The sequence below is a fragment of the Lissotriton helveticus genome, chromosome 2_1 (assembly GCF_964261635.1).
Source record: "Lissotriton helveticus chromosome 2_1, aLisHel1.1, whole genome shotgun sequence".
Taxonomy (NCBI): domain Eukaryota; kingdom Metazoa; phylum Chordata; class Amphibia; order Caudata; family Salamandridae; genus Lissotriton; species Lissotriton helveticus.
Window position 1 is genome coordinate 981,892,143 of NC_136059.1, and position 16,760 is coordinate 981,908,902.

The following is a 16,760-nucleotide window of genomic DNA, read 5'->3' on the forward strand; positions in this document are numbered from 1 at the left end:
GAACAACACTGCAGTATAGAGCTTTGATCCAGGGTAAAGTAGAGAGCACATATGAATGGCAACATGTGGGTGCCAACTAGCAACACAGTGACCTTATTTCAGGAGCAGTGAGCGGTCGATGCGATCATGCGTTGCTCATTCTGTGCTGGCCTCTCAGATGGGAGGGAGCAGTGCACCCTGAGGTGTATACAGAATAATCAAAATGGAATGCATGCTTTGATGTCTGCCATAAGCATTCCAGAAGATGAACAGGACTCAAGTAACATTTTTGTGGCGATGAGGAGTTGCGGGGCTTGCAATAGGTTGGCAATTCCTTTATAGTATAATGGCTGATCTCAGGACAATGATACAGTAAACATGTATATATGTATCCATCAAATATATTTCCTGGGTCAGTCTGCAACACTGTTGAAAGGAGGAATTAGACATCGTTTTAAAGAGACACCATAAACCTAAACCAAGTATGGCAAGGCTTTTCAGTAGGTCCTTGGTGTTTGACATTTCCAGCGTTTGAGGTCATTCCAACCTTTACCGAAGTGAAACTTGGCTCCCCAATATCCTCAAGCTACTGGAAGCTTACTTTCTCCCCAGTACAGTCGGACCACTAGAAGTTTTTGAAGGTGACTAGTAGGTCATGAGATATAGCCCTGTGATTGGTTGTGCACCCTGATAGAAACCAAAAGGTCTTAGGTGACCCTATATCTTCGTGGGACCATAATACTTTGATCTCAGCTATCAGAACCCGGGACAGATACAGTTTTATTCTGTTTTGATATCAAATTTTGGACTTTGACTCATTTAACATAAAACAATGATCTAGAATTGTGCAGTGGGTGGGCATTCCCTATCGTGAAAGAACGCGTGTGTGATCAGTCCTCCACATAAACAATGGAATACATTTGTTTTGCATTCTCTACAGCTGATTAGGAACCATACAGCAAAAAAGAATTGGTGATAATGATACAGCAACATCCACCTCCAAGCAGATTCAATGGGTTGGAAGGATTGCCAACAAGGTCATACCCACAATGTTCCCTAAAGATGGTCACACCTGGCACATACATTAAAAGCACACCAGGAGTACACGACAGATACATAGATATGAACTCTTGCCTTTCACAACAATTTATTTTATGTTGGATTGAAACGTTCTATCTTCAGAATAGGAAAAGGATGAGAGATGCAACTGCAAAGGCAACAAGCGATTATTCTGCGGGATAACTACTTTTCGGGGTCAGGAAACAATGCCCATGCTCGTGTGGCCAGGTGAGGCCCACTAGTATAAGATGTACGACCCCACCTAAATCCAGAGGTTTATTATCCTGAACACAACAACGCTAAATAACTCATTCTCGAGGTTATCAATGCAGTCAGAAGAACATAAAGAAAAAAAGAGTTTCAATGAGGATAGAAAGAAGTCCAGCAATAACACGTAAGGAGTTATTTTCTTACCTGGTATGGATTTAACTCTTCTTTGTAAGGAAGAGGATCTTTTGTAGTCACCCAAAAACTTGAATAAATCCTCATCGCTAAGTTTTTCTCCTTCCTAGAAGCAGAAAGGCAATTAGAAATTTCTGCACAGCGCCGCTTTCTGCGGACATCAACAATTGCAAAGGCGAGTTAACCTGTATACATTACACATATATATTGATTTATGCATTTGTGTATACATTTATTGATAATGCTGGTCCGTAATTTGTTGCTAAGTTCATGTCGCTTGTACCACAGATACGATACCGCACTTGCCTTTGATGGTTTGACATCAACACACACTTGAAATATGCGTCACTCTTCTCCTTTTTTATCAGGCTTTTTCAAATATTGTATCTCTATTTAGGGATATCAAAAGTTTCAAAGTCTGCAGCTTGTAACTTCTTGAAGTGAAAATAAGTAAAAAGGCAGCTTTGGAGGTCCTTTATCATAATGACATTTTTTTCCTGCTGCCGCCCAGGACGGTGAGATGCAGCGGGTGGACTGCTCCAACAGAGCAGCCATGTACTGTGCCTACCTGACATGGAAGTACCAGCATGGGACTTTGGCTGCATGAAACTATCAGCTACAGTCGTGCCCACATTCGTAAAAGCAAAGTTTACAAATGTTGTACGACTTTGAAGGCAACTGCTAAAGATTTGACAAACCCTAGTTGTGATATATTGCAAGGACTAGAAGTACAATGTAGGTTTCTTCTTTAAATATGGGTGAATATAAAACAGTTGGTAAAGCACAGCAAGAGTACAATAGCCACCATTATCTTTCATGCAACCATGTTATGCATTTCCAACCTTGGTACGTGATGTGGTGACATGGAGGGGGGTACAGACAGTGGGTCTTCTACCTCACCTCAGTCCTCTGCATTGCCAGCTACTCCTAGCTCACTCTCATGTAGTCATCTCTTTCTTTATGTTCCTCAGTCCACTGGGCCCTCTGCACCTGGACATTCTCTCCTCCTGCAGGGCCAAGCAGACTCCTTCCCACTCTCACATGCCAGACAGGCTTCCACACGCTTCAGACATATTCTTATCTCTTCCAGCAGAAAGTGCTGACTTCATGTGATGTCCACTCCCCTGTATAAAGTAGACTTTCAGGTAGGCACCCACCCTGGTTGCACAGCAGTCCTTTACGTACTTGACCAAGCACTTCCTACCCTACACATTAAGGGTTTCGGTTCGCAAAAAATGGGGTTGTTTGGGTCCCACTTTTTACACACATTTTCTAGTCAGGGGGCTTTCGAGGTGGTTATTCTCTCAAGGAACTTCCCTGTGCTCTCCACAAGCAGCCTTTGCGAGAGTGATGTGAGAAGCAGTTAGCACTGATTCACCCACAAAATAAACAAAAGGTGTGGTTTCTGCATGTGACTGTCATCAGCAAAACTGAAACAGTATTTAGAGTGGGCATAAAGGCATGCCAAACCTAGAAACTTTCACACCAGAAACTGCAGTCCCAGCCTTTAATCATACTATAAACCAAATGGCAATGCTCAGGAAGATCTAATGAGCAGCTCCTTGCTAAACAAGCATTGGAAATGCAATAGGTCTCGCATTACAAAAGTTGGAGCTATTGGTCTTGTAAATGACACATATTTTATTTATGTGTTGGTTTTTAAAATAGCTAAATTGATAGCTTTGTCATCTACAATGCCAATAGTTATAACTTTTGCAAATGTGACACCTATAGCATTTGTAATGCAATATGTTTTATTTACGTGACTTATATGTATTCATATTACAAATAACAATGGCCTTTATTTTTTTATAATTAATACTTAAATAAAAAGTTATTGTAATTTATAATGGCAATTGATACCGAGGGTTGTGAATAACCTGAAGCGATCACTGAATTTAGAGAAGATACCACAGAGGGTTAATTTGTTTATAGCAGGAGTTCTTGTTGTAATTGCAGGTAACAAGTTCCAGTCCTTGCAAAATAACGCAGTGGGCTATGTCTTTGGAGCAAACATCTTCATGCAAATGGCGAGATTTACGTTTGAATATGTGCGAGGTATTTTCTAAAATGAGAGCGTTTGGTAGTAATTAATACCATTATTTAGTTACCAAAAAAACAAAAACAGTAAGACGAACACGACGGAGGGCATTGCTGTGGGGAGGGGGGAGGAGAAATGCGAAACGGCCACAGCAGGGGGCGGAGCGGGGAGAGCGGCGATGGGGGAGAGACACGGGCCGTAGTGTGAAGCAGCAGGGGCCTTTGTGCCACAGACCTCAGACACAGCTTACAGTTAACTTGCCTGATTGATACCGAAGGTTGTGAATAAGGTAACAAGTTCCAGTCCTTGCAAAATAACGCAGTGGGCTATGTCTTTTGAGCAAACATTTCCATGCAAATGGCGAGATTTACGTTTGAATATGTGCGAGGTATTTTCTAAAATGAGAGCGTTTGGTAGTAATTAATACCATTATTTAGTTACCAAAAAAACACAAGATCACAGTGAAATAAGAAAGTACAACTTGAATCCTAAAACAAAGGTGAATGAACACAGGCGTGCTGGCCACAGAATGTGCAAATCGGTTTAATGCAGCTGCACGCAAGACCACAGCATTGACATTTGACAGGAGTATACACTTATGAATTCTGTGAAACGTACATGTGCCCTTCGGTGTTCTTCTCTCTGCTAGAAAAATAAATACGTAAAGTACACTCTGAGAGCACCAGATATAGAAAAAGCTTCAAGCAGCTATGGCATTTCTTCAACAGGAAAGTGGATTCGGCTGGGGGGGGTGAGGGGGGAGGCGGTTTGTTTTAGAAACAGAGGAAAGCAGGAGGAGGGGGCAGTCGGTTTTAAAAGACATTGTGATGGTATGCGTTGTGAATGTATGCGTAACGTCATACATTCCATCACCACAGAACCTACGGAAGGTAAAGGCCGATCTGGAAGTCTTTTTAGCTGTTCTAAAGTTATCAATTGTTCCTCTATTATGACTGGATGATGTGAGTAAATACCGAGCTCTATGTTCAGACAGCCATCACTTTTTTGTAGGTAATGTTTTATTGAATTATAAAATGTACTTTTCATGACAATCGGCAAATAAGTGAATTCAGGCAGTCACTGGATTCTCAAAAACAGAGTGTCCCACAGTTGCATGGCATTCACTTGGGAGGCGAGGGAGGGGAAACGGCTTTTACAACGAAGCCGTTTCCACGAAATCTTTAACCACGCATGCAGTACAACGCATGCGTGGTTACCACTAAAGCCTTTACCACGCATACCTTTACTACGAGGTTTGTAGTAAAGGCATATGTGGTAAAGGTAAAAAGTAAAAAAAGGGGGGGTTTGGGGGGTCTCCCCCCCAAATAAAAAAACTCACCAGAAGTCCCGGCGGGATCTGCACATAATCAGTGTCGTTTAAGAGAAATCGGAAAAAAAAATCTGTTTCCTCTTAACGACGTATGACGTCACCACGCAAGTAGTCGAGGGAAAGGTTATGCGTGGTAAACGAATTCCGTTGTAACGCATGCGTGGTAAAGGCATGCGTTGCAACGGAATTCCTTGTAACGTCATACATTCGCGAGGGAGGGAGGAGAAATACGAGACGGTCTTGCGGCCGTGAGACGTGTGAAGCAGGGGGCGGGGGGAGCGGATGCCTTTGAAGTGAAGCTAAGCTTCACTTCAAAGGTGTGGGAGGAGTGCGGCTGAGGGAACAGACGGCGATTTGATGATGTGCATGCGCATTTTAGGTCAATGCGCTTGCGCATTGACCTAAAAGCCACGGGCACAGCACCAAATCGCCCAGTTAGGTAAAGTCTGTTTAAGACGCTATAGTCTCGCAAGCTCAATGCGCATGCACATTGACAGGCGAGACCTAAAAACGGCCTCATGGAATTTCTAAAGGTAACCCTTCTCCATCCTCCTCAGTTTAGAGTCTGGATCTCTGGCCCCTCAGCCACATGAATGCAGAGAATACACTTCCAGTTTCTGGGAGAACAGTCCTCATACTTCACCTCGTGCTATGCCAGGCCAGGGGCATCCAAGTAGTGATCCCACTGGAGAAGTACCCAGGCTAACACACTCACCTCGAATACTATATGTGTGCTACATGCTCTACACATGTGCACACACCTGACCTACACAGTGGATGCCCGAGCAAGGTCTGGGGATACATATAGCACCAGAACTTTACAGTTCTCAGAGGATGGTTGGCCTCATTCCCAGTAACCCTGGCAAAAAGGCCTGGTCCCACTAATGATCCTTCCAAACTCGGTACGCTGCCTTTATGCGCTATGCCCAGGACAAGGTCAGCAATCCTCTAGCCACAATAAAGCATGCTTAGTGCGCCCCTCCAGGTCACTGGATAGGTCCATGACCTCAAATGACAAGCCTTGGCCTCTGCCCGTGCTCTAGATTAGCATGGATACCAGAAGCGCAGAAGGGCATTTAGGGCTAGGGAGCATGCCCATAATCCAGGGGATATTTCGGGCTCAATAGCCCCTATAGAAAATATCATGTACTACTTCTAGGACTATGAGTCTCAGAGACTTTAGTTGATTTATGGGGTTGAGTTACTTATCTTTTGTTCATAAAATGAACCTTGATTTTCAGAAGAGGAGATACAGCTCCTATTTACCAATGAGACACATTGATGCAAATGTTGGTTTTGTTGCAGTGCCTATTTTGTTTCCAGCTCCTATCCTGATTCCTGAGAGATCCACTTTTTACTCATCTTAACAATCTACAGACCTCATTTATCTTGACAGGGAAAATCTTGAGAGTAGACAGACAGAAACTTTGTGCCAAAATAGATCATGGCAGCTAGTCAACTTCCGATTTTGAAAATGATTACTTAGCAACTTTTTCCCAGATAACACAATATTTGATTGTTCCATATGTTAAAACTCAGTTTGCACCAACCATATTGGCAGAAATGACTAAAGAAAACAGTGTCTTTAAAGAGACAAGTTATTTAAAAAAAAGTATATGGCTCTATACCCAGCAATTCATTTTCACCAAAAGTGTTCCTGCTTTATCAGTAGGACCTCTTTTGGTGAAAGGTCCTTGCCACAATGGCAGAGAACTCTCAATATGACAAGCAGGCTGTTGTTAAGACACACATCTATACTGTAAGTGACCTCATTGGTGAAACTAACAGTCACAAGTAAGTAAACTTTGATGCATAAACGGCGAAACATCCATAAACCACAAATAAATGGTCTATTATTTCCTCTTTCCAATCAGCGTACCTGCTTGAAAAAACTGCTGACGGACAAACATGTCGGCTTATTGGTTGACAATGGGAAAAAGTCCTCATAAGTACTGCTTCTCTCAGATAGTTTTCTTCCTTGAGACAACATTGATCTTCTGTCCCCTGAGTTTCCTTTCCCTGCAGATAAAGAAAATGCTTGAATTAGCATCCACATCTCAATGTTTGCTTACAGAATATAAGTAAAAAGTGTTGAGAAGTTGGAAAGTCTGGAGTCTGATGTGGATCAAGAAGTCGGCGAGTAGACCAATGAGCATAAGTAAAGTAGTATTGAAACCAACATTGGATGGGTCACTCTCACTCAACAGGTGGGTCAGATAGTCCAAGGAACATACTGAAAATTCATGTCCCTAAACAAAACAAGGGACATTTAGTATGTTATGGAAGCGGCGTGATGTGTATATATTGACACAGCGGCTAATATAGAAAATAGCGTTTTGAAGAGCATTCCTGTCTTGAAGCACAGAACAGAAACAAGAATAGTGCAACCTAAGGAATATTTAGGGTCACATTACTACTGTTGTTCACCATATTTGGCTTAACCCCGAAGCAACCCTCTGCAAGGAAAAATATTGAACACATTATAGAAATTAAGACTACATTCGTTTTAGTAAGAGTGTAGTTTGGCATTTTAAAGATACAGGGGTTATAAACAATTTAGTACGAGACTCACACACAATGATGGATAAGTCATTGGCTTGACAAAGAGTTACTTGAGTCGGTCAGGTAACACAAGGGAATAGACTCCTATCTTTCCTGAAGTTAAGATCACAATAGTATATCAGTTACAATTAGTGGTTTACATAGCTGCAGCTAGTGCAGAACTTGAAAAGCACACTTTGCTGAAAAATTTAATCTCAAATGTTATCCAACTGTCCGTGTTTTCTCTGAACCTCATTGTTTTTCTGAGTACTATCCTGCACTACCTGATACTATGTTATGTGTACTTGAGAAGCACACTATCACCCGTAAGGATATCCAGTGCCAGGATGCCTAGCAATGCCTACAGTAGGTTGGTTAAATGAAAAGTCAGGTCTTCAGCTTCTTGCAAGATTCAAGAAGAGAGAGGGAGGCTATGAAGTGGGAGGTTGTTTCATACTTTAGGAGCGATGTAAGAGAATGCCTGTCCTCATGATCTGGTTCTGTGTATGTGTGAGATGCGTGCGAATATGAGTCCTGTGGAGTCGAGGTCTATGGGTGGTTGGTGGAAGGAGATGCAATTGTTCAGGTAGGGGGAGCCTGAGTTTGGGAGTGCCTTTAATGTGTGTGTGAGAAGTTTAAATTGAATATTAAAGTATATAGAAAGCTGGTGTAGCTCCCTAAGCTGTGTGTGATGTGAGTTCAGTGTGGGAGGTTGAGGATGAGTCTAGCCACTGAGTTGTGGAAGGTTTGTATTCTACTAGTGAGTTGCTTGGCCCTAGAGGGAGTTCAGATAGTCCAACTTACTGGTGATTAGGGCATGAGTGACAGTTTTTCTAATGTTGCTTGGGAGTTAATTGAAGATTTTCCTCAGCATCTTCAGGGTGTGGAAGCAGGATGCAGTAACAGTGTTGACCTGTGTGATCATGTCCAGTTTGCTGTCTATGATTATTTTGAGGTTCCTGGTATGGGTTCTGGGTGTGAGTCCAAGTTTGGCAGCCCACCATTTGGAGTCCATTGGTGGGGTGTTCTTGCTGAAGATCACCAATTCTGTCTTGTCGGGTTTCAGCTTGAGACAGTTGGCTTTCAACGAGTTAGCGACCTTGGTAATGCAAATGGTGAACTTGGGGGTCTTATCCAAGAGGGAGAGTATGAGTTGTGTATCATCTTCATAGGAGAGGATGTTGGTGTCGTCTACGCAGATGATGTTGGCTAGAGGGATTGTGTATGCGTTGAAGAAGGTAGGCCTGAGCGATGAACCTTGAGGCACTCAGCAGATGAGTTTGTGGGTATCCAAGGTGCAAGATGTCAGGCTGACAATCTATAGCAGGCCCCAGATGAGGATGGGGTATGAGACCATGTAAAATTCTGCACTCTGCTCCATGAGAAAGAGGAATGCCATCTGTGGTGGCGATAAGTGCTATTTCTGTGCTGTGGTTGGGCTTGAACTGCATGGTGTCAAGGAGCAGGTGGTTACTAAGGTGGTCGGTGAGGCGCTGGTTATTAGCTTCTCTAAGACTTCGGCCAGGTGTGGTAGGAGGAAGATGGAAAGCCTGGCTGGGAGAGCGGATAGTTTCTTGAGTAAGGGCATGAAGATTGCATGTTTTCTGGTGTCCTGGAATGTGGCCGAGTTGATGGAAGCATTGGGTGTTAGTGTTTCGCTGTTCTGTAGAAGTCCATTGGTGAAGGCGTGGTGGGAGCAAGGGCCAGATGGAGCTCGCGTGTGGATGGGCTTCATGATAGCAGTAATTTTGAAGGTGGTGATGGCAGGCCATGAGGTCAGGGTTTGTTCACCGGCTGTGGTTGTAAGTTGAGTTGCGATGATGATAGGATCTGGTTAAGGGTCAAAGTAGCTGTATATGGCAGAGATTTTCTTATAGAATAATTCAGAGTGCTTGATGCAAAGGTCTTGTGAGGGGCTGATGTTGCTGGAGGTGGCAGGATGCGTGGTGAAATCTTTGATGCTGGCGTCAATGTGACATGCAAGAACTGTGCACCTGGTGTTTCGTATCTGCTAGTGGTAGCGTTTTTTGGCTGATTTGAAGATGTCTTTATCTGCAGTGTCTTGACTTGTTCTCCATTTGTGATCCAGTTGCTTGCAGTGGTGTTTCAGCAGCCTGAGTTCCTCTGTGTTCTAGCTGGACTGTGTTTGGGCTCTTGTCGTTGGGTTGCGCTTGAGGGTAGCCAGAGTGTCGGCACATCCAGTGATCCAGCATGGGATGATCTAGCACTTTATACTTGGAGAGATTAGCATAAGATTGGTCAAAAGAGGTAGACATTAATATTGAAAGAGATGCTTTTACTGATAAACTGAAAGTCTTCAAGTATTTCCTAAATCCTGCAGAACTTCACATTCAAATATTTCAGACTGTAGTCAGAATTTACAATATTCCTTGATGGCTTTTGAAATGGGATTCTATCTATCATGTGGGGATCTAGATGGTGACTACTCCCATATGTTTGCTTCATACAAGGCTCTTTTTCGATTTTCAGAGGACGTCTTTACTCAAATCAGTCTAATTCGTCCTTTAAATTATAATCCGCCTCAGGCCTTTTTTGTGTTTGAATTTGAGATTGATACACCTTTCTACACAAGTGGAAACTTTGATTTTCACTTTGTCTGGTGTTGTTTAATGAATGATAGCTTGTTCTTCTCTGCACAGAACAGCTTCGTTAAGAGCCCAATGTTTGGAGTGACGGCCCTTTGGTTCTTTTTTGATCAGGCAGTTGTACACTGGCAACTCAGTCTAGCACTATTTTAACTGAAGTGGAGATCACTCATCCCTTTTTAATCAATTTACATACATTTACATAAAAGGGACAGTGCAATATAATTAGATATTTTGAATTCCAATTTAAATAATACCCAGATTGTGCTTTTTTTAGACTATATGGTTTTTCTATTTTGAGCTTTGATTAATAGTACCTCATTTCTCTCAGTAAAAAATTGATATGAAAAGGGTTCAACATAAAATTACTACAGCCTATATATAATGATTAAATATAGCAATTCAACCCATAGCGAAAACCACAGTGTACAAAGGTCAGTCACTAACATGGTGGTGCTAAATAGTTTTGATTTTAGATTGAGGATGGATTTGATTTACAGGCAGATCCTGTTCATCCCCGAATGAAGCTGCTTCAGTAGAACTGGAATGTATCCAGTGGCATTTGGATATATTGTTGGATGTGGGGTCCAGGCTCTGAAAGTTATTAAAGCGAGTCCCTGGAGCAGTTATATTTCCTATGTTTAATTTGCAGCAGGGAACACATGAGCTGGCTTCAAGCTACATTGCTCACGAGCATTGATAACATCCATAATTCACGAACCATGAAATATCTCCTATCATCACGCTAGTAATCCTACTACATTTACCATAAGAGTGCTTAATACAGTATATCATGAAACTCATACACCATTTTCTGTGTCCTCACTCTAATGAATGAGATAGAAAGGCTGAAACCCACCCTTTTGAGATCATGGTCATATTTTCTGCCAATGCAAGGTTTGATATGATAAGCCTCAACTGGAGTGAAGAGGAAAGGAGTGAGGATGGCATGTGAATCTATGAAAGATACCAATACAAGAGAACGGTTGCAATCAGGGAGATGGAAAAATATAGCAGAATGTACCTGAAGCAACTGTAACACAAGTCTAAAACAAAATTGACCACCGACCCACAGAGAAGACAAAGTACTTGAGAAATTCCTCTCCAGCTCTCTTCATGGGATAGGACACATTGGTAAAGGCAGAGCGGCAATTTGGATGAAACAAAACGTATTCACTTAAGTCTGATTTTGAAGATCGAAGAAGTAAAAGGAGACAGCCAATGAGAGACTTTTGGTTCATGAGTATCTTAGTAGTTGCATTAATAGCCCTGAAGATGCCATATGTGTGTCGAAAACTAACAAGAAAATGCTAATGAGAGCACAGTTTTTCATTAAGTTAGTGAGGTATTTTATGAACTATGCTTTAGGAATTAATAATAAGCCAAATTATATTCCGATCTCTGATAGCCAAGGATGGGTAGAGAATGGATGCTGACTCAGGAAATGTGGTAAAATAAATGTCACATTCTCTTTTTCAAAAGAAATGTATGATTTGTTGGTTGTGGTACTGCATGGCTTCCACGACAGGAGACATGAGCCACTGTATGGTCAAAGGCTTTGGTTACACTATCACCCCAGCTTTTTCTCAATGAGAATCGCATGGGGAGCACCAGGTAGATAGATGCAACTGTTCCTGTGCCCTACAAATTACAGGCCCCAATGTTTTCCAAGTCTCAATAAATACGTGCACCAGAGCAAGTGATAAAAATTGTGAATGGAGTTGTGGCAGGTCTCAGTGAGCTAGTTCACTGTGGATCCCAGTGGTGTTCCTATGTTCCCAAAAAGCTACAGCCAGTGCTTAATTTGCTAAGGAATAAGTGCCCGTTTTGCTTAGAAATCTGTGGCTAAGACTATCGAAAGCAGGGAGTGCTAAACACCAAGGCTGAATTGTCTTGACTGCACTGCATGCCTCTTTTATCCTCCATCATTCATTCCCTGACCCTCCCATCTCCTTGTTTCTGGTTCTTTTCCATTCATGTTTTCTTTGTCACTATTTTTCCATCTTTCTCTTCCCCCTCCTTTTTGCCTCTTGTGGTATTTCTTTCTCTTGCCTTGCAACAAAGTCTGATGTTAAAAAATAAATGCTGGTCCCCATAAATGAGTGAGGATGGACTGCACCGGCAACCATTGGCTAAAACCACTGGCTACCGATGCTGCGGAGGAGGAGCAGGTAATTCTTTCTTTTTTGTTAGAAAAGAGACATAAGATGATAAAACCTGATTCAAGTATTTGCCTGATCCTATACAGCATTGACCATTAGTTCGAGTGAATACAAAGTAAAAATCAAAAGCTAATGTGGATGATTCCTTCACACCACATGACTTACTTGATGGCGTCTCCATAGTGAAGAAAGGAGCAATATCCACCAAAGAAATATGAGTTGCTTGAAGAGTAACCGACAATAATAGTCTCAGGAGCATCTTCATGATAAATTTGCAAAGCTAGAAGCAGCAGTTTCTGCAATAGAACATAAACCTGAAGGGCATATTGCCAGAAGTTTGACTGACTTCTGACTTTATGTTGGTGGGACCTAATACACCAAACACTTTGCACTTGCAAAGTCAGTGGAACTGACTTTGCAAATGTATATTCCAAATTCACAATTCATAGAAAAGCTTTGCAATTTTTAAATGTTATCATAAATGTAATGCACACATTGATGTTCATTGGAAATTTGCAAGGGAAAGGAAGTGGCCAAGGGATGCTCCTTCCCGTTGCAATTTGTAGGGGTATGCACACATGCATTGTGACTGCTTTTGTGGTCACAAAGCATTGGACGGTTAGTGTCTGCCAGATGTGGATGGCATATTTCACAAAGTGCAAACTGTCAGTATTTGTCAGAGGCAGGTTCCTGGATTACCGGGTTCATAATCGCTTTTCCAGTCTATTTTCCACACACATTGTGCACCTACTTTTCACAGATGAAAAATGTGTTCAGAAAAGAACTCGCTTTTACCAGGTGTCTTCCGCTCTCAGGTAAAAACCGCAATTGTGTGAGATTTTAATGAAGCAAAACATATGCAGCTCCCACTCCTCACAACTCCATGTGATGGTCAAGGTCGCCTTTTTATTTCCCCTACACTTCTAACAATAATACACCTCTCATAGCTCCGTCTGGCGTTATGTTCAAGTTTCTATAAATTGTACGTCGCATTATATTAGTAAAACTACAGGTAAATAATTCTATAAACCGTAAGTCCCATTCGTGCTGTTGAGCGTATCCCAGGCCAGTTCTGACGTTTAGTTCTGGGGTCTAGCGCAGTGGTACCTGCCTCTGAGTATAGTTGCTATTGGTGACTCTCAGGCGCATGTGACACACTGCAGCATCCCCCCTGCACCGAGAGGCTTACTGCAACCTCCCTGGGCCTCTCACAGGTGTGGAAATCCTCCAGTCTCGGCTCAGCTGCTCGGAGCCAGTCACGCGACCCCGTTGATATGACTGTCACTCAAGAAGGGGTCCCGAGAGCACATTAGCGTTGTGCACATGGGAAACCCGTGCTCCAAGCCGCCATAAAAGACAACTCAAACATAGCAGAAAAAAATGTATCATCTACCAAAACTGTGCATACACACAGTGGATGTGGTTATCGCTAATAACTTTAATCATTGGGTGCAGAATTCCCTAGAATCTCTGGTCCCAGAAAAAAATATTAGAAATAAAAAGCCCACCACTCACAAACCATGGTATTCCACTTCCCTTCGGGGTTTGAAACAAAATTGTAAAAAACTTGAGAGAGCTTGGAGAAGAAGTTTTTCTCCCGATAAGAAAAAATTATATAGAGAAAGCATCCACCACTATAAAGCTGAAATGAAAACTGCACAGGCAGATTATTATGGAAACAAAATCTTAGCGGCCTCCAGCTCCCCTCATGAGATTTTCAACATAGTTAAAACTCTCTCAAAAGTCCCCCCCCTCCGGTCGCACTGGATCCTTCAGGAGCTCAATGCGACAAGCTAGCGGAGTTTTTCTCTAATAAAATTGAAATTATTTACTCCTTATTCCCTTGCGTGGAAATGGACCTCCTTGCCACTCCAGCCCCAGGCACTTTAGTCTCCCTGGATAAAATCCCGGCAATGGAAATGCCTGTCCTAAAAAGCCTTTTCTTTAAAGTGAAGAGTGGTTCACCCAGAAAACCTGCCCCTCTTGGGAAACTTAAGATGGTAGCAGATGTGGTCCTTCCGGTGATTTTAGATCTTATTAATTCCTCGGGGATTGTTCCCCCCTTGTGGAAGGAAGCAATGGTAAAGGCTTTATTAAAAAAACCTAGCCTTGATCCTTCAGAGTTGGGAAATTATCGACCCATCTCGCTGCTTCCGGGAATCAGTAAAATCACTGAGAAATACATTAATCAAGTTTTGTCATCTCATCTGGAGACTAACAACCTTCTCCATTTGACTCAGACCGGCTTCCGACCACACAGGGAACAGAGACAGCCCTACTCTCAGTAGTGGAAGAATCTAGAAAAATAGTAGATGCTGGCGGTACCGCGGTGGTCCTGCTCCTTGACCTCAGCGCGGCTTTTGATACCGTAAACCACCAAATTCTGATTCACAGGCCCTGGATTGGCTAAAATCCTTTTTGGATAATAGATCCTTTCAGGTATTTGACAACCAAGCCATCTCCAAACGAACACCCCTTCGTTGTGGAGTACCACAGGGATCATCCATAAGTCCCACCTTGTTTAATGTCTACACCTGTACCCTAGCCGAGGTTGTTCTACCCTTTGGAGTCCACATAGTCATTTATGCAGACGATACGCAATTGGTGATTGGGCTCAACAAAGTGGAAGGTTCCCCTTTCTGTCTTCACCTCGGCTCGGAGGAGGTCTCAAGGTGGATGAGCGACTCCTTTTTAAAACTAAATGGGGAAAAGACTGAAATGATGATCCTGGGCAATCAATCTCCTCATGATATGATGGAAAGATGGCCTACTTCCATGGGCCCTCCACCCACGCCCAAAAACCAGTTAAAGAGTCTGGGCATTTGGATGGATCGTGAATTAACGTTTAAAACTCAAGCCCGGAAGACAGGAGCCTCTTGCTATGGGATCCTGAAAATGATTCGGAAGATTCTTCCTCTTCTCCCTTTTCAGGCCAGAAAATTATTAGTCTAGGCCCTGGTGCTCTCCAGGCTGGATTACGCTAATGCCCTTTATCTAGGTGCGCCTGCTGCCACCTTTTCTAAACTTCAAACCACCCAAAACTGGGCGGCTCGACTTTTACTGGGTATTCCTAAACACCAGTCAGCCAGAGTAGCCCTTAATTTTCTTCACTGGCTGCCAGTTGATGAGAGAGTGAAGTTTAAAAGTTTATGCATTGTCCATAAGTCTCTGTTTAATCCTGGACCCCCATTCTTCAAGACATTATTCAGCCCTACGAGCCCAAAAGATCCCTTCGCTCTGAAAATAAGAACCTGGTCATTATTCCTAGGATCCGCAAGGCCAGAAGCGGAGGCCGCTCTTTTTCGGCCAATGCTTCCAGACACTGGAATTCTCTTCCTCTCTCTTTACGATTAGAACCCAACCACCTATCCTTTCGAAGAGCTCTGAAAACTTTCCTCTTCCCAAACTGAGTGACACTATCCCGCTATTTACTGCAAGCGCTGGGATGCCTCTGGGTAGCCATGCCCTATATAAATGTGCATACAATACAATAGAATTCAATACACCAAATGAACTGTGATGGAGTCGCATTTCTTTTCAATCACACGTCATGTGAGGACCTGCTCATTAAATGTTGTGTCGTTTAAAGTTTTGCAATGGTTTGGCTGGCAGCAGCAGGAAATTGAATCCAGACTCTACTCTATGTATAAAAGTTCATCGAGGAAACCATTATACTGTACTTGTTCAGGCTGGGGACATCGGAAAGAGCGGAGAGTGGCCTCACAGACCACTACATGCACCACAATATGGGAAATTCACAGCGGGCCACTGTTTGCAGCATTGTGACCTCTCATCCTTTTTGGGACAAGGGTAGCAATGTAGGCACCTCATGACTGCTAACCCTGGAAGGGAGCTCTGCTGTCTCATGCAGGTCTCCCTCTCAGACTTCATTATCTTCTGCAATTAGTTACAAGCCGATTAGCACTCTTTTGATATTAATGAGGTGAAAGTTTGGGACTTTTAATGAAAAGTAGCATCCTAAAAGGTGAGGCTGATCACAGCACAGTGCAACACTAGGCTATGATTGACCATTCGTGCATGATCCCATGATGATTTTGGCAGAGACACAGAGAAAGTGGTTAAAGTCCTTAAACTGCAAAGCAATAATACACATTTCATGGTAAAAACAAACCTGAAGTTCATTCTTTGCCATGGCCCATCCCCCACCGCTTTACGATCTCAACACTAATACTGCCATTCCTCCTAATCCTTTTGCATGGAGTAAATAACAAGCAGAGGCAGAGGCTGTGGAGTTTAACAAATGTATGCAAACGTTCTGAAATATATCTTTGTTAAATTGTCCAATTTACTCCAGTCCCAGCTTGAAAACTGTGGTGTCAGGGCTTTCAGTGGGCCGGGTCCCTGTGGATCTCAGAACCAGCAGTAATTACAAATGAATTTGAAATGGGTCCCTTTCGGGCCCTACATTTATGTCCTTACTTTACAGGCAAAAACACTGATCGATTTCTGAACAATGACTGGAATTTAGTTCCTGTTTCTATTTCACATTTACTTAATCTTACATTCCCTAAGAGCTTTTGCTTTTTCCAGGATATTGTGTTGATGTAGTGGTTTTTTTCATGTAGTATATTACTCTTGCAAGGTGCATTCTTTGAACTGAGTCACTTCCGGGTTTTTCT

The 16,760-nt window shown here is 42.6% G+C and overlaps 1 protein-coding gene across 1 annotated transcript in view; it reads right to left on the reverse strand.

Annotated features, from left to right (window-relative positions):
• DOCK8 (dedicator of cytokinesis 8) overlaps positions 1–16,760 on the reverse strand; it is a 765,653-nt gene that overhangs the window by 422,272 nt on the left and 326,621 nt on the right. The window contains exons 12-13 of the mRNA XM_078675733.1: positions 6,691–6,830; positions 1,453–1,546 (exon numbers count right to left, since the gene is read on the reverse strand). Coding sequence (XP_078531859.1) covers positions 1,453–1,546; positions 6,691–6,830 — 234 coding nt within the window. The remainder of the gene's footprint in view (positions 1–1,452; positions 1,547–6,690; positions 6,831–16,760) is intronic.